The sequence below is a fragment of the Culex quinquefasciatus genome, chromosome 3, assembly GCF_015732765.1.
Source record: "Culex quinquefasciatus strain JHB chromosome 3, VPISU_Cqui_1.0_pri_paternal, whole genome shotgun sequence".
NCBI lineage: Eukaryota > Metazoa > Arthropoda > Insecta > Diptera > Culicidae > Culex > Culex quinquefasciatus.
In genome coordinates this window covers 41356135-41381848 of record NC_051863.1, presented here as the reverse complement: position 1 = coordinate 41381848, position 25714 = coordinate 41356135, and the positions used below count along the sequence as shown (strand labels likewise).

Below are 25714 nucleotides of genomic sequence, written 5' to 3'. Positions count from 1 at the left end.
AAAAATAGTGTTTTTTCATCAAATTTTAGTAACAAAATGTTAAATAAAAAATCACCAATTTTTTTTACCGTGTACACTCAAACCCCGATGGTTTGACACCTTGTTTGACACCAACTGTTGTCAAACGAACGGGGTCACGTTTTAGTTTGACACCCCTTTTACACGGAGTTCACACACACTACCAAACGTTTGTTTTGATAGTGTGCGTGAGCGCCGTGTAAAAAGTGACAGTTCGTCACTTTTTAGTTTGACCAACCAACGGGGTACAAACTAAAAAAGTGTCAAACGAAAAAGTGACAAACCACCGGGGGTTGAGTGTATCATTTTTTTCAGTCTAGTCCTAAAACTTTGCCAAAGACACCAAATCGATCAAAAAATTCCTTCAAAAGATACAGATTTTTGATTTTTTATAAATCATTTATGTATGGACAGCTGCCAAATTTGTATGGAAAATTATATGCCCAAACTAATGATGCAAAATAGCTTCTTTGGGCATCATACCAAAGGCACGAAAAGTTTCAGTCGGATTGAAAAATACACAAAAATCGAATGATCGAAATGAGAGAATTGCTCAGAAGCAAAATGCCTTATTTGATTATGAAATCAATCATATGAAAACGGAAAATTTTGAAAAGATTGAATTGCTCAACAATGTTTTTTTAAATATTTTTTTCAAATAATTTTCAAACTGGGAGTGATTTTTTTTTATTTTGAATGGTTTTTTCACAGTAAATATTTTCAAGGGTTTATGTCATCATACTCGAACTAAGGAACAAAAATTGTTTTTGAAATTATTTTTAATTCATTGCATACGTTACATACACTAAAAACATACCATACTCGTGGGGGAAGAAGTTATCGTTCAATTTCTTCTAAAAATAAGCGATCACTTCGTTGCTTCCGCTTCGCGCTCTCCCAATCAATCTTCCATCCATTCTCGCACATTTTGATTTCATTCTGAGTGTTTTGTTTGAATAATTCAGCATACACAGACGACCTTAACTTAGCGCTAGTTGTTTTTGCTTTTGAATGTATGATTAATAAAACGACAGATAGAGTAACTCAACATGTACAGAAAAAAAAAACAAATAGATGCGTAATTTATGCTAAACTTGTAGTGTAGCGAAAAGCTCGTTCTCTTTCTCTTTTTGGGGTTGATTTTTCCACGCAAAAAGAAGTTTTTGACATCAATTAAATATCTAACTCTAGACTATTTACACCAAGAAAAGATTTTTTTGCTTATTCTGATATTAAGATTTAACGTTTGCCACTGGGTTTCGTTTGTCGCCTTCTACGGATTAGTTTTCAACTGTTTTTTTTTTTGCTGTGTTTGTCCAAGAATGTTAATAAATTAATCCATACTATTGTTAGATTTGTATTGTTTTAAGTTCCCTGTCTCTACTTGTGCTCTAATTCAACAATTACATGTGTGTTTGTGTGTTTGTAACTCTAAGCTTGAAACAGATTTGTATTGTTGTACCAATTAACATTAAAGAGATCATGTTGAAAAGTTTGATTTGATTAAGTAGAAAACATTAAGGTTCTTTTTTAAAACGCGCCTCTTTCGCAAAATTTAGTCGTCACCCCTGCTGTACATCAGAAGAAAACCTGGAAACGAATTCAAATTTATCTTTTTGTTGCGTGATTCTAAATGTTTCTTTTTTCACAATTTCAAGCGTTTTCGCCTGTCAGTCCAAAATATGTTGCATTTTTGTCTTGCTTTCGTTTGTGTTTTTTGTTTGATATCAATGTATAGCAGAGGTATTTCGAATTTCGTTCCAAAAGCTCTTTCGTCCGCACTACACGTTAAAAATCTCATCAGGTAGAAAAATATATTACCACTCTTTGTTGTTGTTTTTGTTTTGTTTCGGGCGCCACATGTTTCAATAGATAACCACTTGAGTGTTGACATTTAGATGCAAATTGTGATTATTTATTTGTTTTATTTACAAACTTTACAGAACTTACGTACTATTAACAGTAATTTTACAAACACACTTTTTCAAAGTGCTTCTTAATCTTAACTGATTTGTTTCCATGTAATTTTCTTTGCGACGGAAATCTTTTGAAGACTTCCCCAGCCTAATGCTACCAATATTTTGCTCAAGTCTTTGAATTGCCTCGAAATTATCTTTTTTCCAAAAATTGCACCGCTCCGAATTCCTCTTCCCCTCCCGCGTTTAGTCCGTCTTAACCCATCGCTCACCTCCGGGCAGCACCTCAATGTCCGGCTGCATCCGGATCGTCACGACGGTCGGGTCGTAGTACCCGGCCAGGTAGTACGTGTCGTTGTTGTCGTAGATGGCACTGTACTGGCGCGGGTCGGCCCCGAACTTGGCCGTGTACTCCTTGAGCGCGAGCACCTCACACTTGTGCGAGATGGTCTGCACGTCGTTTTCGTCCTCGTGCGGCGACTGGAACAGGGCACCCTGAAGACGGAGAAAAAACGCCGTTAACGATCTGGTTCGAAGAAAAGTCAACCTTCAAAACTTACCGGATACTTGAGATTGGGGCATCCCTCGGCCTCCTCCGGGTGGTAGAACCACTTGACCCGGACGACCATGTTGTTGGTGGACGTTTCCCACATCGACTCGATGTGGCCGATGTAGGGCCGGTCGGGCCGGCCCGTCGACAGGAAGACGGCGCTGTCGCCGACCTAGAAGGAGAAAAATTGTATTTTCAAAAAAATATTCCATGATTTTCAACAAAAAGTTAATTGTGAACAACCCTGGTTGACGCATGTTCGAGTTGACCTAATCGGCTGAACCCCCTTTTCGACCTCATCAAGCTCCCAGACGGAAAAGGGGGGCGCCTGGCAGGCGTTTTGTCTTGGGCGCTGCACTTAGCTGCGCAAGACGTCTGGCAGATTTTCCCCCCGACTGGCCCAAGAATGTTGCCAGAATTCTGGCGAATATGCAACAAACCGGTCGTGCACGGTTCAACCGATTGAACCGATTCGTTTTTGTGCCAGACAGCTGTGTGTTATTCCGCCAGATTTTTGCCAGATTCGTCGGGCGTCACGCAAAACCTGGCTAAAAGAAATGTGCCAAGTGTGTCTGAACTGCACGACAAACGTCCGCCTGCGCCAGACACTCAAATTTACCAGATTTTTTTTCCGACCGGGCTGTCAACGACAACAACAAAGTGTGGCATAGAGCCCGATCTCACACACACTAGCACACCATTTGTTTTGCTGGCCGGTACAAAATTTAACCTCACTTTTTTGCGTGTACGTACACGCAATACATGCGCACGTAGATAACTCTATTGCATCACCCTTTTGCGAAGCACGCGGTCAATCAAGTTGTCCAGTTTTGTTTGAGCAAACTACGCGTGTTTCTACGGGATAAATCCGGCCAAACCTGCCACTATGCAGGTTATGTGAGCCAATCTGAGTTCCTGAAGAAGTTGTTGTGCGATTTGGTGTGAAAAATATGGAGAAAGGCCAGTTGCGCCCGAAAACAAAACGAGGGCTACTGAATCCGCAAGAAGAATAGTGGAGCGGCGTAGGTACGATGAAATAACCTGGTCATGCTGGACGAAAAATTGAACTTCAACGGACACATTGACTACACCATTCGGAAGGTAGCGCGGGGGGTTCTATGTAAAATACCCTACTTTACAACAGACACAAAGGTCCAGGTCATGGCTTTCTACCTAAGGTACTCGCGATTGAGTGTGTAGTAGTGCGGTTGTCAAAATCGTTATCTCTGACTCTCTCACTCCACTGACACTGACATTGTTTATGTTTTGGTTTTCCTGGCACGGTCCATTGTTCGTTTGTTATTGTTTTGGTTTTAGTGGCACGGAGTCATGCACTCACACTAATGCAAAGCAAGATCGCGAGTACCTATGATATACAGCCTTGGGTCCAGGTGTAAAATTCGCTTATCAATCTTGTTCTTGGAACACAACGACAAGGACAACGATAAGGATGCAAGTGCTACAGAGTAAAATAATGCGTCTTATACTAAAAATGTGACAGAATGACACCGAGACGAAGTATGCTCGAATGTTTGCAGTGGATGTCGGTGAAGCAACGGATCGAATACAACACACTTGTTTTTTGGTTTTCGTGTTAAGGAAAGGATGGCACCACAAAACTTGACGGAAGCCGTGGTATGCAGAAGGGATAACTACGAGCATGACAGTAGTGGAGCTAACAATCTCGGATTGCAGAACTCGCTGTTTTACAATGGTTTTAAGCTATTCAACCAGCTACCAGAGATTGCAAAGTTCACCCGCAACAATAACGAATTTAAGAAGAGCTGCAAGGAGTTTGTACGACAACGGTCGTTGGCGTAGAAGTGACACACGATGGTACTGTGAGGAAAAACACGTTATGACGGTTGGCCATGTTCATTATCGATACGCATTCGCTTCGAGATCAAAAGTAACGCGAATCTGAGCGCGGCTTAACCCCTTTTTGCTCATATGCGTGTGGTGGAATAGCAAATGGTTCCCATACCCTAAATAAACAATAACATCCCAAACCTTTCACCTACCGAAATCGTCTCCTTCCCTCGCTGGATCGACTTGTAGAACTGCTTCTTGACGCGCCCCGTCGACCTCCGATAGCCCTTGCCGCACCAGGCCCACAGCTGGCGCGCCGGCAGGAACGCCGCAATCTTGCTGTTGCCGTTCTCCGTCGATTGGCGCTTCTCGAGCTTTTCCGCGCCGCCGGACTTTTTCGCGGGTTGCTGCAAGAAACATGGTCTAATTAGTGATCAGATTTTCATCACAAGGGTTCGTGCCGCCTTACATAGTACGATCCGGAACTCTCCGTAATCGACGATTCCGCCTCCTCCTCGGTCATGGTGTCCTCCTTAAGGCTCGGGTTGAACTCGGGCTCGTCGAGCTTGTCGGTGGTCGTCGTCGTCGACGCCGGACTGAACGGTGCTTCGGCCGCCGTTTGCGAGGCGCTGTCCCCCTGGGAGATGTCGTCGTCAACGGCGTCGCCATCCGGCGAGGACGGAATGTCCTGCTGGTGCGACTCGCGGTGGTGCTTCTTGTGCTTTCTTCGCTTCTTGTGCTTCCGGTGCTTGCACAGCTCGTCGTAGCATTTGGACTTTTTCTTGTGAGACTTGTGTCCGGCTGACGCGGCCGGAACTTCGGCATTGGTGGCCGCTAGCCGGCGCAGTTTGTCCTTGCGGATCTTCTTGAGCCGGCGGCGCTCCTCCCGGTAGGCGTCGTCGTGGACTCGCTTCTCGGACGTGCGCTCGCTGCTGATGATCGCGAAGCAGTTCGTGGTCGTGATCGTTGTACTCGTGGTGGCGGTGGAACCGGCTGCGGCAGCCGCCGCCGACGAGGAGGTCGTCGTCGTCGTGACGGTGGTCGAACCCACCTCCGACACACTGGGCTGGCGTTTTCTCTTGCCTAGCGATAGAAGAGGATTTGGATCGTATTCTAAAGAGGAGGGTCGAGTCGAGTGTAGTGTGTGTGTGTTGAGTTGAGTGTAAATCAGGCGAGAAAAAAGAAAGAAAAACATGTTCCACAAATCAACCCAAAACGGTCGTTAGACAAAACTTAGGATTAACTTAACGGTTAGGCTTACGAACTAAATTTTGACTGTTTTTGTTGTTGTTAATTGAATCGAAAGTGGGCCGACTTAAACTAAATTTATATCAAATTCTCAACTTACCGACTATTGGGTAATCACTCAGCAGGTACCGGATGTCCTCCAGGGCGATCCGGCCGCTGTCACCGTCGTCAAACTCCACATTCACGTACCGCTTCTCGGGGTCCGGCGAGGTAGGCTCGGCCGCAACGCCCGGGTACAGACAGCGGTACTGTTGGCTCCAGTACGCGCAAAGGCGCGTTCCCGGCGGGATTTCGTCCACGGATTTGGGCGCGACCTCGAGGATCTGAAAGGAAGATTGATCGTTCAATTGACCGTACTCAACAACATTTACCCTCAGTCAACTTACCGCATCTCGCAGCACCTCCTCCCGGGACTCGATGTGCGGCCTGTTGCCGCGCTCCCCGTCCAGCGTGACCGCGTAGATATCCGGCGGCTGCACCGCACTCAAGCACCCGGCGTAGAACAACCCCCCGAGGGCGAACAGCACCCGCGTCTTCTCCTGGTTCAGGTGCTCACTCGTCAGCATACAGCGCTGATCGATGCGCCGCTTTTCGGAACTTCTCCGCCGCTTGCGCTCCTTGCTGCTGCGGGACTTTTTGTGCGACTTGGACGACGAGTGGTGCTTGCTTGCGGAGGGGTTCGGGGCGAGTGGTAGGGTTGGAAGTGAAGCGGCCGCTGTCGCGGACTTGATCTTATCGAAGATTGACGGCTTGCCGCCAAAGATGGAGAAGGCGGCGTCCGACGGTTTGCTGTTTTCGTCGTCGAAGCTGAACGGAGGGGATTTGATCTTGAGCTGCTTGGCCGAGCTGTCCGACAGGTTGCTGGTGTCGTCACTGGTCGTGCTCTCGAACTTGGACGAGTGGATGGGGGACTTTTTCTTGAGCTGGTCGGCGAAGCCGTTTCCGTGGTGGGAAGAGGACGCCTTCTGCTGGGAGGTCTCTTTGACGTTACTGTCTCCAACTCGGTTCTTGGACGCCAGGATGTACCCTACCAGACTCTTGGGTTTCTTGGCCACGATCGTCTCGGTCAGGGCGATATCGTCGTGTTTTTTGGGGACGCCACCCTTCCGCTTGGAGAAGGATAACCGCTCGATCGAGCTGGAGTCGGCGTCTTCCAGCTTGCTGGAGTCAGTGTCCGAACTCAGCTTGGGCAACTCCACGAACGAAGTCGAGTTGGAGGACGAGGAGAAGCTTGGCGACAACGCTGGGATCGTGCTGAACTTTGGTGCCGACAAGGTGGTACTCGTCGTGCCAAACGCTCCGTTTAAATACGACTTGCCAATGTCCGGTATCCTCACCATCGCCGTCATCGGCTTAACCTTCGCCACCGAAGTACAAGCCATCTGTTCCAGCTCGCGCTTCTTCTCCTCGCACTGCCGCGTTATGCTCACCAGCCGCTGCTTCATGTCCGACTCCATCACGTTGAACAGCTCGTTCGCCGACGGCCATACCCCACAACACCGGTGATCCCGCTCGTCCGCGTCCTTGCAGGAGCACTTCTCCAGCTTCGTCTTAATCCGCCGGTAGCTCTCCTTCAGCTCCCCACCAAACTCGTCCTCCTCGGAGCTGTGCTTCCTCTTGCGATCGCGCCTCTGCTCGCGATCGTGCTTCGATTTCTTGCTCGACTTTCGCGACTCTTTGGAATGTTTGTGTTTGCGCTTGCGCGACGACGGAACTTCATCCTCCACCGTCGGACTAGGGGTAGCGGGTGGCGGGTCCTGTTGCTCCGCTGGAGACATTGCCGGGGAGTCTTTCTTGAACATGCCCTCCTCCTGGAAGCGCTGCTCGGCGAGGGCGCACAGCAGGTTTAGACCGACCATGGGTTCGTCACTTCGGATGAAGGTTTCGGGGGTTGGTAGAGCGGGTGTGGGGGCAGGACTGTTCACCGGTTCTGGCTGGCTAACGACGGGTTCGCATGGAACCAGTGGGGGAATTGGGAGGGGTTCTGGTGGAAGCTGTGGCGAGATCGGCTCCTTCTTGATCATGGACGCCTTCTTCTGGAAGACTTCGATGCTTCGCGAGAGCAGTTCCAGACCGCTCAGGTCGACGGGATGCTCCTGTTGGGGTGGCTGCTCGGGTCGAGGTTCTTCGAGTGGTGGTGGGTTTTCGGTAGGAGAAAGCATCTCCAGCTTTGGTATCCGAAGGCCTCCGCAGTTGGCGTTCACCGTTAACGCTTTTGGGTGTTCGACGACGGGAACAGCTGTCGAGCTGATCGCACCGTCTTCCACCTCCATATCCACTTGATCACAGTTTGTACTAGTACTGGTGTTGATGCTCGAATGCCCGACGGACATGTCCGGCTCGATCGCCGAGTCGGCGCTGCTGTTGATGATGCTAGTATGGCACAAGGTTTCGCACGACTGCTGCTGCTGCGGGAAGCATTCCTGGAAGTGGGACTCCTCTGTGGTAAGCGTAGCGGAGTCATGCTGCTGCGGAACATCGTCCGTGCCAACCGTGTTGTCATCCTCGCTCATGACCGGTGTGTCGGTTTGGACGTTGGCGTCCTGCACTTCGGGAACGCTGGCTTCCGAAGACTCCACCGGAGCCGCGATCGACTGATCTGGCGGTGGTGTGAGACACGTGGCAGCGGGAATTTCCTGCTGCTGTAGCAGATGCGGGCTTGGTACGATCGGGGCAGGGACGGTTGAGGGAGGTGGCGTGATTGGGTTGGCCATCGTGGGCAGGAGTGCCGTGTGATCCAGGATGGTGGTAGGTTTGGAAGGTGCTATCTGGATGAGATTGCCCTGCTGGAAGAGCAGCTGTGGAGCAATGTCCGGCGAGGTGGCGATCGTAGCCGTTTGGATGGTCTTTTCCGGTTCGTGGAAGAGCTGCTGTACCGGATTGTGACAGTTGGACGTCGTCGGTCCGGAGCAGTCTTCAATTTTGATAAACGTATGCGACGGAATTGGCATCGGTATGGACGGCTGAATGGGTGCCGGTGCGGGGAGACTGTTCAGCTGCATCTGCTTGCTGCTCGTGTTGAGCGTTGTCCGCTTGATGTTTGCGCTATTGTTTCCGCATCCATCGGATGCCAACGCCAGGTACCGTGTGCTGTGATGAGTTTGGGTGTGCTGTTGCTGCTGAATCGACGCCGGAAAGGGCGAAATCAGCTTCAGCGGGTTCTTGTCCAGGCCATTGCACTGGCTATCCCCCGTCAGCTGGTGCAGCGTGGTACTGCTGGCCGTGGCCAGGTAGTCCGAGCTGAGCACCTGCAGTGGTGCCAGCGGCGGAGGTTGCAACTGCTGCTGGGGCTGCTGCTGCGCAATTTGCGGCAGAAGCAGGTGCGGCGGCTGAATCGCCGTCGACTGGGGGTACGAGGGCCACAGCACCGTCTGTTGGAATGGTTCTACACAGGAAATAAAGATTTTATCTAGCAGGTTGGTTGGATTGGCTACAGAGCGGGCGGTAGCGTACGGTTAAACCAAATCAATGCGCGTTAGATAAGTAGAGTATGTGTGGGAAGAAATAAAAGAATGAAAGAAAAAGAGAAAAAAGAAAATTCATGTGGTTAAAGTGAAGCAATACGCAAGCACGCAACTGAGGTGTAACTAAATCAAGGTACAATGGTAACCAAACACCGAATTTGCTACAACTAACTCATTAAACATAACATTCTGGAGAACTTTCCATCAAGTGATTCGTTTGACACTACGGTACCTCAATGTTGGGTGACGTTGAACTGAATCAATGTCATTCAACCATAAGGTAACGTAGATTTCGAACTGTCAAATTCAGCGTGCAAAGCATCTCGATGATAAATTCATAGCCAAATAGTTTCATCCAGAACTAATTAACTTTTTTATTATAAAAGCAATAATAAACTGACTGAACTACTTCAGACATGGTTGTAATTATGATTAAACAAGAGTTCAAACAATTCCATTGATACTGAGCCAACCCTGTGTACCGTAGCTCTAGTTGTTTTGTCTTGAAATCTGATTGCAGTATTTACCATTTTTGACAGGTGTAAGGGGGTAAAGATCATTTTTCAAATGGATTCTTTATGGCAAAGACAACAACAATAAGTACAACCATGTCCGGCACAAGCTCGCTACAAACTAACCTCACAAGGAGGAGCCAAACTACACACGCGAAAACACTTACCGATCGTCGTCGCCGCGGGCAGAAACAGAATCTGTCCGCTGCCCGGGTCTCGCACCAGCTGGAAGCCGACCGGCGGCATCGGTGGCATCGGTAGCATCGATTCCATCGGGATGGGGGCTGGGGGAAGAGACGAGAAAATGGGAACGAAATCAGATCTCAGTCAAGGGATGGATGAAACAAGAGATTTTACAACTATGCCAACTCCCCGGAGAACCATTCCGATTAGATTGGTTCGAAGTCGGGGGTTTGGTTCCATCGAAAACAATCGTGCAAGCCTTCTGGTTGAAACTTTAATCGTGTTTGACAGATGCTCACCTTCAGAATTGTTTGCATTGAAGCATAAAAAATAAACAAGGCGAATTATGGTACAGGTGAGCATCTGTCAATAGCAAAATTGTATTTATTTTTGAGTTCTCAACAGGGAAACTGACAAAGTCAATCAATGCAGCTTGCGACAGTGAGAACCTGCTGCGGCAAAGGAAACCTCCTCCTGGCCTAACCCCGATACACGATTCGAAATTAATGTTTCACGATAGACTCAAACACACACACCCCGACAAGTTTCCATTAATGAGAAAAAACAGGAGTATCATAAATTATCTGGAAATTCATTTCAAAACAATCCACCATCAAACGCATACTCGCACGAACCCACCTCGCGCGCCGGTAGTGGTGACAACAAAACCCCTCACGCACACCATCGCACCCCAAATCGTAAACAAAACAACGTGCTTCGGCCCGAAGTCGCCTACTTTGATGGCCGGGCCGTCGCGTGCGTTTGTGTGAGGGAGCCGAAGTTAACCCGAAGTTGGCGGCCGTTCGGGCCGCTGATTGGCTGGCGAGCGACGGTTCGTTCGGATTGGCTGGCGAGTTAAGGGGGCGTGGCGTTTGGGCGAAGATTGCACCAATACATGGGGGCGCGATAGAAGACGCCCCTCGTTCGGCGGATGGATTCCGTGACTAATTCCATTAGAGCCGGTCGTCGTCGTCGTCGTGTTGGGCAAGAAATTGATGGCCGTATGTGCGTGTGTGTGTGTGAGTGTGAATGTGGGCAGGTTGCGATGAATTTTGATAATGTGAATTTTTTATTGTTGTAATTTGTGCTTCTAATGCTAATAAGTGCCAGTTGCGTAGTAATTTTGGCGCGAGCATTAATTTAAAGCGAAATTACGCTAAATTTATTTATTTTTTTTTGCAATTTTCATGTAAACATGAAGTTGCTTCGCTACTAGGCCAGATAATCGACCGAAGGTTTGCACGAAACGTTGATTAAGTTTGCTGATTTTTTTGTTCGCTACTCAAAGTACATTGGACTTAATGTAACTTTGTGGTCGTTAAGTAATGCTCAATTTCCATATTCATACGGGGTGCGCTCTACTGGAGCATCCCCCGTGGAGCTTAACTTGGCAATTATGCCTCAATTATATTTTAATGAGTTTAATAAGTCATTATTTTTTGCTCTGGAAATAACACACAAAAGAGGGTTTGGCGTGTGCAAGTGGAAAAATGTTTCATAAATTTACATCTATATGCGGGTACAAGAACTAATTACATTCGCTAAAAAAATAAACAAAGAAATTTAAGCATGTTTCAAAAATGGCGTGTTCGATCATGATTTATTACAAAAAACAAATTTCAAAACATATCATGCACGATTATGACACTTACTATCAATTTTCTATTCATCTTGAAACGAAGTAAATCAAAACAAATTTATGGCCTACATTTACATCTACAGCTCGACAATCATAATGTATGGATGTGTGTAAATAATACGACAAGCTTAAAATGATCTGTTTCTGTGACAAATGCAAAATAATGCTCTCAAGGCCCATTAAAAAACTATGTTTAAAAAAAACTATGTAAACAAAGAGTCTATCTTGCTCGTTCCTTATGAAAACATCAAATGACGTGAGCAGGATACACTCTTTGTTTATACTTCGATGTAGGTCCCTTTTACATTGTTTTGCTTGATTTTGCCTCACAACATACAGATCAAATGAGCAAAGTTAAGTAAAACAATGTAAATGGGTTTAAAGACGAAGTGTAAACAAACAGTCTGTCCTTGTAATCGTCAATACGTTTTTTCGGCACCCTAAGCAATCGTCAAACCATCACAAACGTCGGAAAATAAATACCTTGAAAACAGCAATGACAGTTGTCAAACTAAAGGATGAGCTGACAACTATATCGAAAGTTATGTGTTAAATAAGCACTTTTTGAAGCCGGATCTCAGATATTTTGTAGAAAATAAAGTCCAGGTCTGTCAAGTGACCAATGGACAACCGAATTCGAGTGGTAGAAATGACAGTTCACCGATAAGGCATACATTGTAGAAAAAAGCAAAAACTGCTCGAATGGAAATATTCCATCGTCGGACTAGTAAGGAAGCGTCCTTTTATTACGTAACGCATAATTTTGGATTTTTCTATGCAAATTTTGAGTTGCGCATCTCCGACGAGGCCCACTGGCCATCTATCAGTGAATACGCACAACTCACGAAAACTGTCATCTTAGGGTCCGGCTGTGTCAATCAGTGTTTTGATAACGCAATCGCCACAACTGTCAGAGGTCTGAAGTGTAAAATTGACTGATGCACGAAGTGATTTGTTTACCTTTTTTCGGCACCCTCAGCAAACGTCAAACCATACAAAATTGCTGCCGGATCTTTTTCGGGAGAGATCCGGCAGCAATGGGGTCCTAAAGCCCTATGTAAATTTTAATGTAAAACGGTAAAAAAGTAATGCTACTCAGAAAAGCATACTTTATCGTTGTGAACAAAAATATTACAAATTTTAGCTTAATTTCAGGACTCAATTTGTATTGATTTGACGCTTGCAAAAGGCAATAGTTGCTTTCTTTAGCATTAACCAAAATGACAGGAGGAAGCTGACAACTTGTTATGACATTTTTTAATGTTGCTTTTAATGTCATGTTACTGTTCATTGAATTATTTGATATCATTCTAGATTATTTTTTTGGCAGTCTGATAACCAATTTAAAAGGCGTAGCAAGAAAAGATTTGCCGTCCACTTAAAGAAAGCTAAAAGCCAAATATTTAAAGTCTAATGACCACTTTTAAAAACAAACATAGATAAATGATTGATCACCGGTCAATCCCTAAAAATCGATTATCACTTTAATCAAGAAAATGCATACTTCCCAAGGGGACACACCTTCCCCGTTCACCAGGAATCGATAGATTGAATTCCACAATGTCCACGTAATTTGACCCGTCCGAACAAAAAAAAAAAAAAAACCCGGGCCCTCTTCAAATATTGGAGCTTCAATCGAAAAAAACCATAACCGTTAATTGGTGTTATTCCACAGCGTCAGTTGTCCAGCAGCTGCTGCCACACATGTGTGTGTGCACGCGCACTTCCGGCACACCACGTTTGTCACGTGTCGCCTGCATTGTTTCGATTTCCGGTCGATCGATTGGGAAAAAAGGAGGAAGAAGATTCGAAGAAAGAAGACATTCAATAATGGTACGCATTTGGACGATATTATTCTTGATTTTGTCGTGATGTCGTGCTATCTTGTCGTTTGTTGATTTTTTGACGTTTGAGAAATTTATTTACAACAAAACGCAATGTAAAGAGTAACAATAATTTTAAGCAGCTTCCAATGGCTCACCTTTTCGTCGCTGTCGTGCTAACTTGTCGCATGTACAATTTGGGCCAAATTGAGTTAAGAACGCCATTTTGTGCAGCTCACAATGCCTCACCTTTTGACCATTCACAGATCCGCAAAATTCGATTTCTGAGATATTCAATAAAAACCGAAAAAAACTCCGTGCATTTTTGTCAATCTTGTTGTGCTATCTTGACACCCTCTGAAAATGATGTAAGTGTGACAAAGGGCAAAGGGATTTCAGGTCAGAACGCGTTTGACACACGTACATGCCCGACTGCCGTAAACAATTTTAATTATAAATCGGAACTCCGGCAACTAAATTCAACCAAACTTCAGAACAATGCACATAATGCTGAACCAAACGAAACGTGTTTGCTATTGTTTACATTGCGCTCTCTATGTTTTGTTTATTCAAGGTCAAACATCAAAACGCGTTTTTCCTTGAACGCCAAAAAGCGACATGCGACAAGATAGCACGACAGCGTCGTTTTGTTGATTTTTTGACGTTTCGCAATGTTGTCACTCTTCATATGATGTGTGTAGTGCGACATCTTGTCAAAGCGAATTTTGCCGTTTTGTCACTCTTGCATGAACTTCCTGCAACCAAATTTGATTCCGTAAAAAAAATCTTTGGGGAAAACCTTGAATGTAAACAAGCAGAATGTTTGTTTGGCTTGTTTACATCCTAGTTTTTGCCTTTTTGAAATGTTTCTGCGGAATTTGTCAATTTTGTATGACGTGTGGCAATAATGCTCCAGATTGTATGGTTTTTGTTGCATGTCTCAGATTTGAAATCAAGTTTTGTAGATCTGCAAAAGGGCACAGGGTAAGGACATGATGCGTCACTGCATGGTTCCACAATAATGGATCGAATTCCTCCGGGATCCGGCTAACGAAGCCAATTATTATTGGTCCTCTCGCGCGAAACATTGCCCGATTGGCGGACCGTAAATCAAATCTTCCACCCTCGTGTTCAAGACTCAAAAACTTGCAATCTCGCCCTCCCCTCTACAACATTAATGTAATAACGCAAATAAAATATGCAATTGCTCAAATGATGTTGATGGTGCCGGGAGTTGGCACCACCCCAAACCTTCGACCCACGTGGCGGTGGTGCAAACATCGTCACAATTGGTTCCAGTTCGGAAGCGGACACGTGGCCGTTCTTTGCACAATTTCCCTCTTCCGATGTACCTCCACCACTGCGGACGGGCCTGATTCTGTTTGTTGAATGCCTTTCTGATAAGAGGGCTGAGTCGATGGTACAGAGGGGTTTGATATCAAACTGGGAGAAGGTCGGCGGAGCATTGGGTGAGGTCGGAATCTTTAAAGGGGAAGGTGGTCGGAGAATTTGTCATCGTAAACGTGTTTTATGATGCAAATATTTTGGAAGCGCGGAATGATTAATGGTGCGTTTTTGGAGGAACCTTTTTTTAAATTGAGTACAGTTATTTGTTTTTCATCATGTGTGGTCGATTGAGAAGATGTTGGCAACTTTTGACAGATCTTCTAAAATACCAAAGCAAAAGTGTTAATCTCACTTTCTGTTTCAAAATAATCTAATACTTTCTCATAATTTCATAGCCAGCCTACGAATATTTGATTGGTGGAACAAAGAATCCTAAAGTTTCTTTAATTTTGCATTAAAAAAAAAATTAACATCAAACAGGATCGAAAACACTGAAACATTCTTGCAGAAAAATTATCTTTTAAAAAGAAACAACACCCATAATCGAAAATCACAAACACATTACGAGGACATTTCACACACACACACATTTAAAAAAAACTGACAAACAACAAACGATCACGACACGGAAAAAAAATGAACGACCTAAAAATTCCCCAACCATTACCTTTCTTGGCGACCTCGTCGGCGGGCGGAACGACCCTATCAATGACCAGATAACCGACCACCTTCTTATCCGCGGCCTGGTTCGACGGCTGCTGCTGCTGACAACCTGGACGCCACGTGGACAGTTGAAACGAGAGAAGGAGACGAGAGAACGTTCGGTTGGAAGTGATAATTGTGTGGACGTTTTGTTGATTCCAGCAATTTGACGCGACGCGAAAGATTCTTCAAGGTGGTAATTAGGACCACTTCTGGGAAGTCCATGAGCTGAAGCCCTCCCGCAGGGTTGCGGGATGACTGAGAGCTCCGCCTGGTATTCCCATGAGAAGTTAGTGCGCGCAAAGTGGCATTTGAAATTTAAATAGAATAATAATACCGCCATCGCACAGCCGGGTGATTTTTTTGTTATTAATTTATGACACCACTAGGCTGCTGTTGGTGCTGGTCGGTTCTTGACTCATGGTGATGTAATTAATTGCCTGCCCTTAAATCAAACGGCAGTGCAGTGTGTTGAATAATATGTTAATGTCATGTCAGCTATATACGATGTGCCGCGACAAACGTGGTCCCACCACCACACTGCTGGAGGAGCGCGCGACCTCCTGCACTCGAAGTGCAGATGGCATCACTGACGGGTGGAAATGGGTCAGGGTGGCCAAACGGTTAAATTGAGAAGAAAACCCAGGTCTACGGTTATTTCAAAAAGTGACTACACTTAAAGGAAATGCATAGCCAAATCAGCGCTTTCACTTTGCTGATATTTGCCAAAAATGTTGCTAAATCGGCGATTTTTCTCGCTAAAACCAGCAGGTGCGTAGCTGGCAGCGCAAAATATAGTGATTTTTAAAGCTGTTTTAGCGTAATTGCTACTTCGGAAGAATTCTTACTGGAAGTGGCAGCTGCAGAAATGACAGTTGTTATTTTCATCTCGGTAGTAAATTATTGAACTCCACTCAGAATAATCCACACGTTGATGCTACGTGAAAAATCACGTAACCCCTATTTTCCCCTCCAAAGGCCGGTTTTACGTGACACACGTAAAAATAATGTAAAAATGTTCTGAACAAGAAATGTTTTCACGTTATTGTTACGTGAAAAACCTTATAGTATATTTCCACTAGGCTTTTTCATGTAGCTTTTATGTGTTTTGAAATGTTACTTCAACGGGATTCGGTGCGCCATTTAGCGATTTTTTACGTGATTATTTTAGTATGAAATTTGATTGCGTCCGGTTAAGACGTGCTGTGGGACTTTTGCCCGTAAAATTCGATTGAAAATTGAATGGTAAGTTGAATTAAGTTAGAATTTGTTCATTAATAATTTATAATATTTTTTTCTGGCAGATCCTTGCGAGCAGCATCTTTTCCCCCGGCGGTCAATGGAATATCAGCCCCCGATTCTACGTAGTGGCCAATTCTACCATGGTGTTTGACGCCACCGAAGATGTCACGGACATGATCTGATCACGTACGCGGTCGTATTCGGTTTGCTTCGCTCGAACACCCTCCTGCTCGGCTACATGAGCGATGTGGCCAAGCGCAATGCACTTGAATTGGAGCAGCACACGTGGCCATTTTGTGACAATTTTGTACTTGGCCTAAGGACTCGACTCGAGAGCACGGTTATGCCCCGCGTTCTTTTTAATTTAGTAGCAAACGATGGGATTGTCCCAAAAAAAAACTTTTGGTAAATAAATATAAAGAGTTTTAGCAAATTCATCTTTATGTCTTCTTATTTCTATTCGACAAAAAAAGAATCTATTAAAATTATCACCTAAAACCATAAAAATCATATAACATTTACTACAGCAAAAACGTAAAAATCGCCAATTAATGCATTTAGCTTTCACGTGTGAAACACGTAGAAACGACGTGAAATGATCTGGCCAAGCAAATTCCGTTTCTACTAGGGTCGCCTCGTAGAAGTTACGTGAAAACTTTAGTGGAAAAATACCACATAGCTTTTCACGTAACTTCAACGTGAATATTTTGTTGAGTGTCAATATGTTTTAGAGTAAAATTAGGGTGATTCACGATTAAGATATTTAAGAAAATCTAACCTCCAGAAATATTTTTGGATTATTTTTCTTTTAGATCGTAGGGCAAAGCCACTCTGTTGTCAAAGACTTCAAAATGTTATCTCGCAATCTACGCCTGCTACGACTATCAAATGCATCTTAGCAAACTTAAAACAAAGTTCTTTTTCACGTAGCAATTCCGGGATTAGTTTTAGAGAAAAGTGATATTATGAGCGCTTTAAAACTCTGACTTGTCAATGTGTTAACATATCGATTTTTGGTGATTTCAGGTGATTTGTCTGCGCCAGTTTTAGCGAACTATATCGCGATTTGGGGATGGCCGAGATCGGGATTTTTTAAATACAATTTCTCAAATCGTATTGAAATGCATTCTCAAAAACTAGGGCGTCCAATTTTCCAAGATTATGAATTTACCGGGAAACGGGAAAATAATTATTAAAGTCCACCCCGGATATTTTAAGAAATGGTTATTGAACCATTTTTCATTACATTTGTTAAGTTTTTAGAGCTTGAAATCACAAAACTAGTTGGTTAACATTAACTGATGATAATTTCGACTTCAATCTGAACAGATAGATAGTTTAGAAGCATTTGGATGGTACTTTTTTTGGATTTGGATTTTAAATCAACTTCAATTATTTATCCAATGTGATTCTGATTAAATAAATCTCTAATAAAAAATTTCTTTTGCTATGTTTCGAAAAGCGCAAAAGTAAAATAATAAATAAATTACAAGCCACAGATTTAACATTTTAATGAAAAAAGAGTTTTTAAAATGCAATCGACACCTGTCCAATCATATAGGTCATCTGGGGCGAATCGGGACTACAGTCTGAATAGGGACAGCAGGTTTTAGAGCACTTAAAAGCTTGAAATTTGGAAATCGATGCACTATTTTTGTTGATTTGTGTCTGTTCTATACGAAAACAATCAAAAACATTCAAATTTTGTGCAGTAACAAGGGTAAAACAGCTTGTCCAATTCGCCCCATGTGTTCCGTTTCGCCCCAGATGACGGTATTCATAAAAAAACGACGACGAAAAAAAAATGTTTGCGAGAAAAAAAGTGTTTGCGGTACTGTACATTGAAATTTCATAAAAATTCAAAAGATTTTTTCTATTTCCAATAATTTCATAGATTTTTTTGCCCACTGATTTTTTAGACCACACAGCTAAAAAAGTAGTAATCCAGCTGCGTGTAAAAGGCCTGGGTGTAAAATAAATATTGCATTATTTTATGCGATTTTATGTAATTTTACACACTAAAATATGCAGCCCATCAGTATGGGAAACCTACTTGACCGAAATGTCAAGCTCATATATGCGTTTATCCTTACAGCGTTTCATCGGTCTGATGGCTGAGTGGGCTAAGGCGCCAGTCCTTACAGTTGATGCTGGGTTTGAATCTCGTCGGTTGCAACTTTTTTTTTGTTTTTGCAAAAATTGTACATGCAGTGTGTAATATTAAGTGTTTATTTTGACGAAGGTGATGTGCATGCTTTTGTATGCGATTTTACCATCGGATTCCTATTTTTTAATAAATATCTTTTTTGTTCTAAACTTTCTTTTGTTTTTCGGCTAGAACCTAGCATTTCCTTTTGTTTAAATTTCGCTTATTTTATGTACTGTGAAACGTCTGTAAAGTAGACAATACTGTCATTGAATATTTGATAGAACTTTCTGTCAGCGAATATTTCCGAAAACGAAATTTTATAGCTGACAGTGCCAGCCTGACACACGGCGCCTATCATGATCATCATTGCTTGGTGACGGTCGGTGAACGTAAACACAAAGACGAAACGAACGAGAAATGAGCACCACGCAAGCAGCTCTCGTTTTTCGTCTCTCTTTCTCTCTCTCTCTCTCTCTTCCTTTGCTACGTGGTGGCAGAAATCATTTGAATGCGATCATGCGAGAGATGTCAAACGACCGTTATCTGAGCGAATGTAATTCTAGAGGGAGGCAGTGATGTCAACCATCGTGACGCTCATTTTTGGTTCGCGGCACATTTTTTGTTTATAGTGCTTTTCAGTTACGGAATTTGACAAAGTTGTGTATGAAGAACTTGTAGAACACACCAAATCGTACAACTTTGCTGAACATAGTGTTGATTTTTGATGAATACAAAAAAAGTTACAACCAAAAATGCGTTAGGCAAACGAAAGCATCGCGCACCATTGGTCCTGAGGTCTGAAATCTTCTTGTAACTTTTTGCGTATGAATTTTACAGCTTTACAATGTTCTGAAGAAATATTGCTGTTGGTGAGTTCTACAAGTGCTTCGAACACGATTTTGTTGAATTCCGTAACTGAAAAGCACTACAACCGAAAAATGTGCCGCGAACCAAAAATGAGCGCCGCGATGGTTGACATCACTGGAGGGAGGTCAATGACTGTGTGAGTGACTTTGCGTAGCACTCATTCGTTTGTGTGTGAAACGAACAAAAGTAGAATGTCAAAACAGAGAGAAGGGAAATACTCTTTGGTCAAAATCAGGTTGTCGTCGTAAAGATTGGAGTGTTCTGTTGCCTATCACAAACAAAGTCAAAATTTCGCATGCACTGGTTGATGTGAATTAAATTTATGTCGCAACCAGAAATGAAGACTAAAACATTAGAATTAGAATGGTCAGCCTTGGTTCAAAAATGGTTAACCTTCAACAGGTACAAAAGTCACGTTATCAAAAAAAAAAAAAAAAAAACAAACTCTATTTTAGGTGGTTATGACTTGAAAACAGCACACGATATCGAAATTATTTATTTGTACTTTTCGATTGCAAATTTGATTTTACATCTAAAATTTAAGTCATAATTTTCGTCTTTTAGAAACGTTTCACTGTCATTCGCTGTCAAATGAATTTTGACCAACTTGTGTCGAAGCTCAAAAGATGGGCTCTTTGTCATCTGTAATACAATTTTGAAAAGACATTAATAAATGAAAAGTCAAATTTAAGAAAGGGTGCATTTCTTAGAGTGTACTTTTTTCTGAAGGTTTAAAGCACTACCCACAACTTTGCCGAAGACAAAAAAATAGCATTTTTGCATGGACGGTTGCCAAAATTGAATGGAGACTTGTACGGTCGAATATTTGATGCAAAATTAATTCTTTGTCATATTTAAAAAAAAAAAATACAAAATATAAAAAAAAACGGAGTCGCCACCCTGCCATGTTCAAGGCAAGAGTATTGCACAAACCCCTCCTGAATTGGCAAAGATAAGTCAAAGAGGCTGCCCTGTAGTTGTTCTCTCCTTTTTTTGAACGGCTCGAAATTAACATATATTCATAAGATTCTCGGAACGCTGCTCTTAATTTTAATTGCCCGAGAGCCCCACGAGGGGTCCCACATTGAGAAACATGAAAACACACACAAAAGACCCCCCCAAACCCCCCCCCCCAGTGGGAGTGGCTTCCCCAGAAGAGGGGACACACTTACCGGGGTACTGCCAGAGGGCGGGTGGCGTTCTAACGGCGTTCTGGACGGCGGCGGCGTTGGTCACGCCCATCGTGACGGCATCGGACGCGGCCGCCGTCAGCGGTATCATGGTGGAGTTGGTGCCGGCGAAGAACATGTTCTGGGCCAGACTCGGCGTGGTGCAGCCTGGGTTTTTTTTGTGGTGGTGGTGGTCGCAAACGAAGATAGCACACGCGAGTTTACGTGAATGGAACGTGATGGGGGGAAAAAGAGAGAAGAAAAGAAGGGAAATTGTGTGTTATAATTATGCACAAACAAGTTTTTAATAAATGAATGCAGCTGACTCTCAACTCATCTCACAGAGTGGGAATGGTTTTGCGAGAGTGGTGCAACTTGAGCTATTAGGATGATGATGATGACGACAGAATAGAGTTGTTGAGAACTACAAAACTACATTTTTTTTTCTTTTGAATGACACTTATATTAATTAAAAATAATTCAAACAATATGTCAAAGTTTTTTTCCTTCAGCATTTATACATAATTAAAAAAGAAAAACACATATATCTATGAAATAATGCAAGCAAGGCTCGCATCAGTTTTTTTTTTCATGAAGAGGAGGAAATAAAATTATAACAATGAGATGTTTAATTTTTTGTTTTTATTGTTCACTTTTTTCCAATTATAGTTCCTTAATAAGAATATTTTTTATTATTTTCAATCTTGAAAAACGTTATTGAAATCTACATACCTGAACATTTTTCTATGAATTGAATAGAATGTTGTATATAAGTACCGATTTGAATAAAGTATTTTAGACTCATGTATAAAGGGGTTACATACAAATTCATTTTTAAGTGTTGGTATGGGCAAACACTTTAATATCTTTTAAATCTCGAGCGTTTCAAAGATACATTTTCAACTGATCTTAATTTAAATTTGGTCAAACAGTCAAACAAATTCACAAGTCAAAATCAATCAAAATATATTACGACAGTTTTCACTCCAAATTTAAGCCGATTTAACTCATCAGGACTTGAGATATCGTGACACCTGTGAATTAATTTCGTGTTTCCAGAAAAAAACGTTGCTTCAAGCAAAAAATCATTGAAAATCTGTAACTCGAGATAGGATTTTCTAATCGATTTTGTGTCTTCGAGAATGTTGTAGGTAAAAATTGTTTTAATCACATGAACGCTTGATTTTTTTATTTATTTAAGCTAAGCTTTGATTTTTTTTTTGACAAAATAGTGTTTTTAGAGAGTTTCAAAAAATGCACCAAAAAATCTCAAAATAATTTTTAGATGTAAAATTGAGTTCTAAAAAAAGTTCTAAAAAAAGTTCTTTTGTATATTTTTTTGGCATCGTTTTTGAGTTACATCCATTTTTAGAATATATTATTCAACAAAATTGTCTTTTTTGATTTTTAAAAATAAAGTGTTAATGTCCACCTCTGCAAAAAAAAATGATTCGAAAAGCTAACACAAACTTTTCGAAACAACTATTTTTTTACAAAAATCATAAGTTGGCCAAAAACAAAACGTCCGTCCCCTCAAAAGTTAGCACTTTTTGTAGACTAAAAAAAATTAAAAAAATCGAGTTTTTGTGATAAGAACCAAATACAACGTTATTTTTATAGCCTGAAGCTTTTTTTTCTAATCATAATCTACAACTTTGCTGAAGACACCAAATCGATAAGAAATCCCTTTTCGAGAAACAGATTTTTGTTTTAATAGCGCTTTTCTATGGACAGCCCTCAAATTTGTATGATGCAAAAAGATTATCTTTTTGGATATGGATTTGTTGATATATTTTACAGATATGCAACCCATAAAACAATGTTCCCGAAATACATTAAAATTAAAAAAATGTAAAAGATGCCATAAAAAACACTAATATTTTTTATTAAACCTTCATAAAAAGTAATTCATTCCAAAATAATATATTTTCACTGAGTTTTCAAGTCTCAAATACGCACGAAGCAAAAAGATTATCGGTCGTTCAAAACATTCATCGTTTGTTCAAAACGAGAGAGAAGTGAGAGAAAAAATTCCATTTCTGGTCTCTTTTCACTCAATTCTCTCCCATTTAGTGTCGATTTCCTTAATTTCTCTGATTCCTGTTCGTGCCTTTTACATGCGTTTGAGTTCATCGCTCATGAATGTGAGTTCATTTTAAGTGCTCGTTTGAAAACCTACCAAAGAAATCGAGAATATCGAAATCTAAAAAAGTGTTGATTTCATTTTATTTTTTTCTCTTTTGCCTAAAATTAATAAAAATCATCAACAAATATACTACTGCCCCTCAATGCCTGGTTATCTCATGGTAGTCAAGGGATGAAATATCTGATTATTTTAATTTTAAGAAGATGATAACATTCAAACTTGCAAAAATGTCAAAAATTCTATGCAAATTTTCAATATTTTTGCATGTTGGTTATTATAAAAATTTCAAAAATTGATTTAATTTTTATTGGAATGAAATTCGCCAGAAATTAAAATTCTACACCCAAAATTCCGAGTCGAGAGAATCGTTCCCTCAAAATTTATTGAGGGCTCAAAGCCAAAATCGAGTGAATAATTCTATCAACTCCACCATAACAAATGAGTTCATTCGTTAATTGATACAATAAATCTCCAACAAGTGTCATACATCGACATCTGACCACTCCTTACTCACCAAGCTGTGGTGGCCGAGGCAGTAAAGTCCGTGGGTTAATATGTCAAAGGCCTACGGTTCGATTCCCGTAGTCGACACTTTTGGTTTTTTGTTTTGACGGATGAACTTTTTTTGCAAATAAACCTCGAGAGGATAATTCTTTCGCCCATCTTGAGCTGTGTTCTCTGTGTCCGTAAATGGTACCAGTGGTACCACTATTCTTTCGTCTCGAGGCCATTATTCTCTCGGACAACCGCTGCCCAGTTTTGGGTGTAGCGTTTCGCTTTCAAAATTCCGTTTTAGACCCAAATCAGACCCAATTCTTAGCCGGTTTTATTGGTTTACAAAGTTTGTCTAAAAAAAATCTTGCGATTGGGAGGATAGATCCCAAATACATCCAAGTAGGTCCGAAATATATCCAAGTAGGTCCAAAATAGGGACATCTTTCTAGATTAAGGTTTGGTTGATTATGGTTAGTTATTCGAGGCGAAAGATCATCTCTCAAACTTTAAAACAAGAAACAATCCAACGAAAACTCACCCAAATCCGCCCCCGTCCCGGTCAGTCCGATCCCGAACCGGTTCAGCTCCTTGGCCTGGTGCAGCTGGGAGGCCGCCGCCGTCGTCGACTCCTGGAGCCGCTGGCGGGCCACGGCAATACCGACCGGGATGGCATTGTTCTGCTGCTGCTGCTGCTGGCTGGTCGTGATCCCGATGTGGTCCATAGTTTGCTGCTGGTGCAGTTGTTGACCCTTCGGGGACTGCGCTTCGAGCTTGACGACCGCGGTCAGGGCCGTGCTGCTGCTGCTGCTGGTCTCGAAGTTGTTCGATGTGGTCACCTCGGACACTTGGCACGGTTCGCGTTTAATCTGGAAGGAGAATTGATGAAGAGATGGTGGGGAGAAGGTCGTTTATATGGTTTGGTGATGAAGGAACGGGGGGGTCGAAGGATTATCCCTAAACTTTTAACAGCCTTTTAACCCCACACCACCTCCAGCATCTGCCGACGACCTGCATCGTGCAGCAGGTCCATCTGGATCGGTCATAAAAGTCGGCCATAAACGTTGGGCCCCTCTCTCGAAAGGCGTTTAGGCTAATGAACTCGGGCCCGGTTTATGGCCGACGCAGTCGTTGCGCCCTCCCCTCAAAACCGCTCCTCTCAGATATTGCGCGAGTTCAATCCCCAACCAAAATGCGCGCGGACAGACAAAAAAAAAAACGAACCGGGACGAGAGGGCCTTATAAATAATTAATCAACGTGAATCGTAGATAAAACCAAATGCACACACACACACCACCTTCTCCAAGTTTGCGCGGCAAAAAACGGCACTTTGGATGGTCTTCAATTTCGTTGAAACCGTTTTTGCTCGTTAACTGCAATTATCATACGGCGGGGCCTGTCACTGCGAAGTGCTCCAACGACTAGAACAACGGATCCGAAGGATCCGAAACAATGCAGTTTTTTTTTTGCTGAGCTGCAGGCAAGAATGGCAAAACGCTGATCATAGTCGTTATTATTATCATCGCGTGTACACCTTAACGTTTGGGAGCGTCCCCTCCCCCCCTTCCTAGTTGTTCGGGGCATTTCTCTGCTTCTCTGCCCACGAGGCAGAGTACAAGTGGACGAGTGCGAGTTGTGGTGAACCCTGTCAGGGACTGATTGTGGAAATCAGACTTGTTACAAATTCTTCAAAAATTTTGACTCGTGACATCGAAACTAAGATTGTAACCGGTTTGAATGACCAGGTTTAATCATTTGACAACAACAGTGGCAAAATTCTGACGTTTGACACGATTCCATTAAGTTTGACATGTCATATGCCCTAGGTTCAGCAAAATAAGTGTTTAGGACATTCCAGCGAATTAGTACTGGGGTCCTAGAACCAGTTTCGAATGACCTAAATTGGTCAGATAGTCGAATTTCACATTTCTGATATAGTTTCATGAAGTTTCCTTGTCACATGCCTACATTCAGCTAAATTAGTGTTTAGGTCATTCTTACGGTATCGAATGACCTAACTTCTTTCTTGTGATCGAATTTCATGAAGTTTGTCACGTCACGTAGGTTCAGCAAAATAGGTCATTCTTACGAATTTGGTCCGCAGAATTGTTTCGAATAATCTAATTTGATCAGAATGAAAAAATCTAAATCTTGATAAAATCTCATGAAGTTTGACATGTCATAGCCGTACCCAAGTAACATTTTAGGCTTTATCAAAGCTGCCACAACCGCTATAAAACCTATCAGCCAAAACCAACATTAGAACCACTAAGTCATAACAGCCTCCCCAGAACCCCGATAAACCTCTGTTAAAAACCAAAGGACCTCCGCAAAAGGTTGCAACCTACATAGGAGTTCAAGGCTTTACATCTGAATCCTATCAACATCCTCAAAGCCTTGATAAAATCTTTGTTAAAACCTAGTTAGGACTAAAGAA

At 42.7% G+C, this 25714-nt stretch overlaps 1 protein-coding gene across 12 annotated transcripts in view; it reads right to left on the bottom strand.

Annotated features, from left to right (window-relative positions):
- Positions 1-779: 779 nt before the first annotated feature.
- LOC6040300 (protein winged eye) overlaps positions 780-25714 on the bottom strand; it is a 408769-nt gene continuing 383834 nt past the window's right edge. For 8 of the 12 annotated variants that reach the window (XM_038261920.1, XM_038261919.1, XM_038261918.1 and 5 more), the window contains 10 exons: positions 23818-24145; positions 20642-20806; positions 15177-15281; positions 9685-9801; positions 5928-8971; positions 5642-5864; positions 4763-5406; positions 4506-4700; positions 2495-2656; positions 780-2429 (listed from right to left, as the gene is read on the bottom strand). In XM_038261920.1, coding sequence (XP_038117848.1) covers positions 2181-2429; positions 2495-2656; positions 4506-4700; positions 4763-5406; positions 5642-5864; positions 5928-8971; positions 9685-9801; positions 15177-15281; positions 20642-20806; positions 23818-24145 — 5232 coding nt within the window. In that variant the 3' untranslated portion in view covers positions 780-2180. The remainder of the gene's footprint in view (positions 2430-2494; positions 2657-4505; positions 4701-4762; positions 5407-5641; positions 5865-5927; positions 8972-9684; positions 9802-15176; positions 15282-20641; positions 20807-23817; positions 24146-25714) is intronic. The other 4 variants (XM_038261924.1, XM_038261925.1, XM_038261928.1 and 1 more) reach the window with 4 other exon arrangements.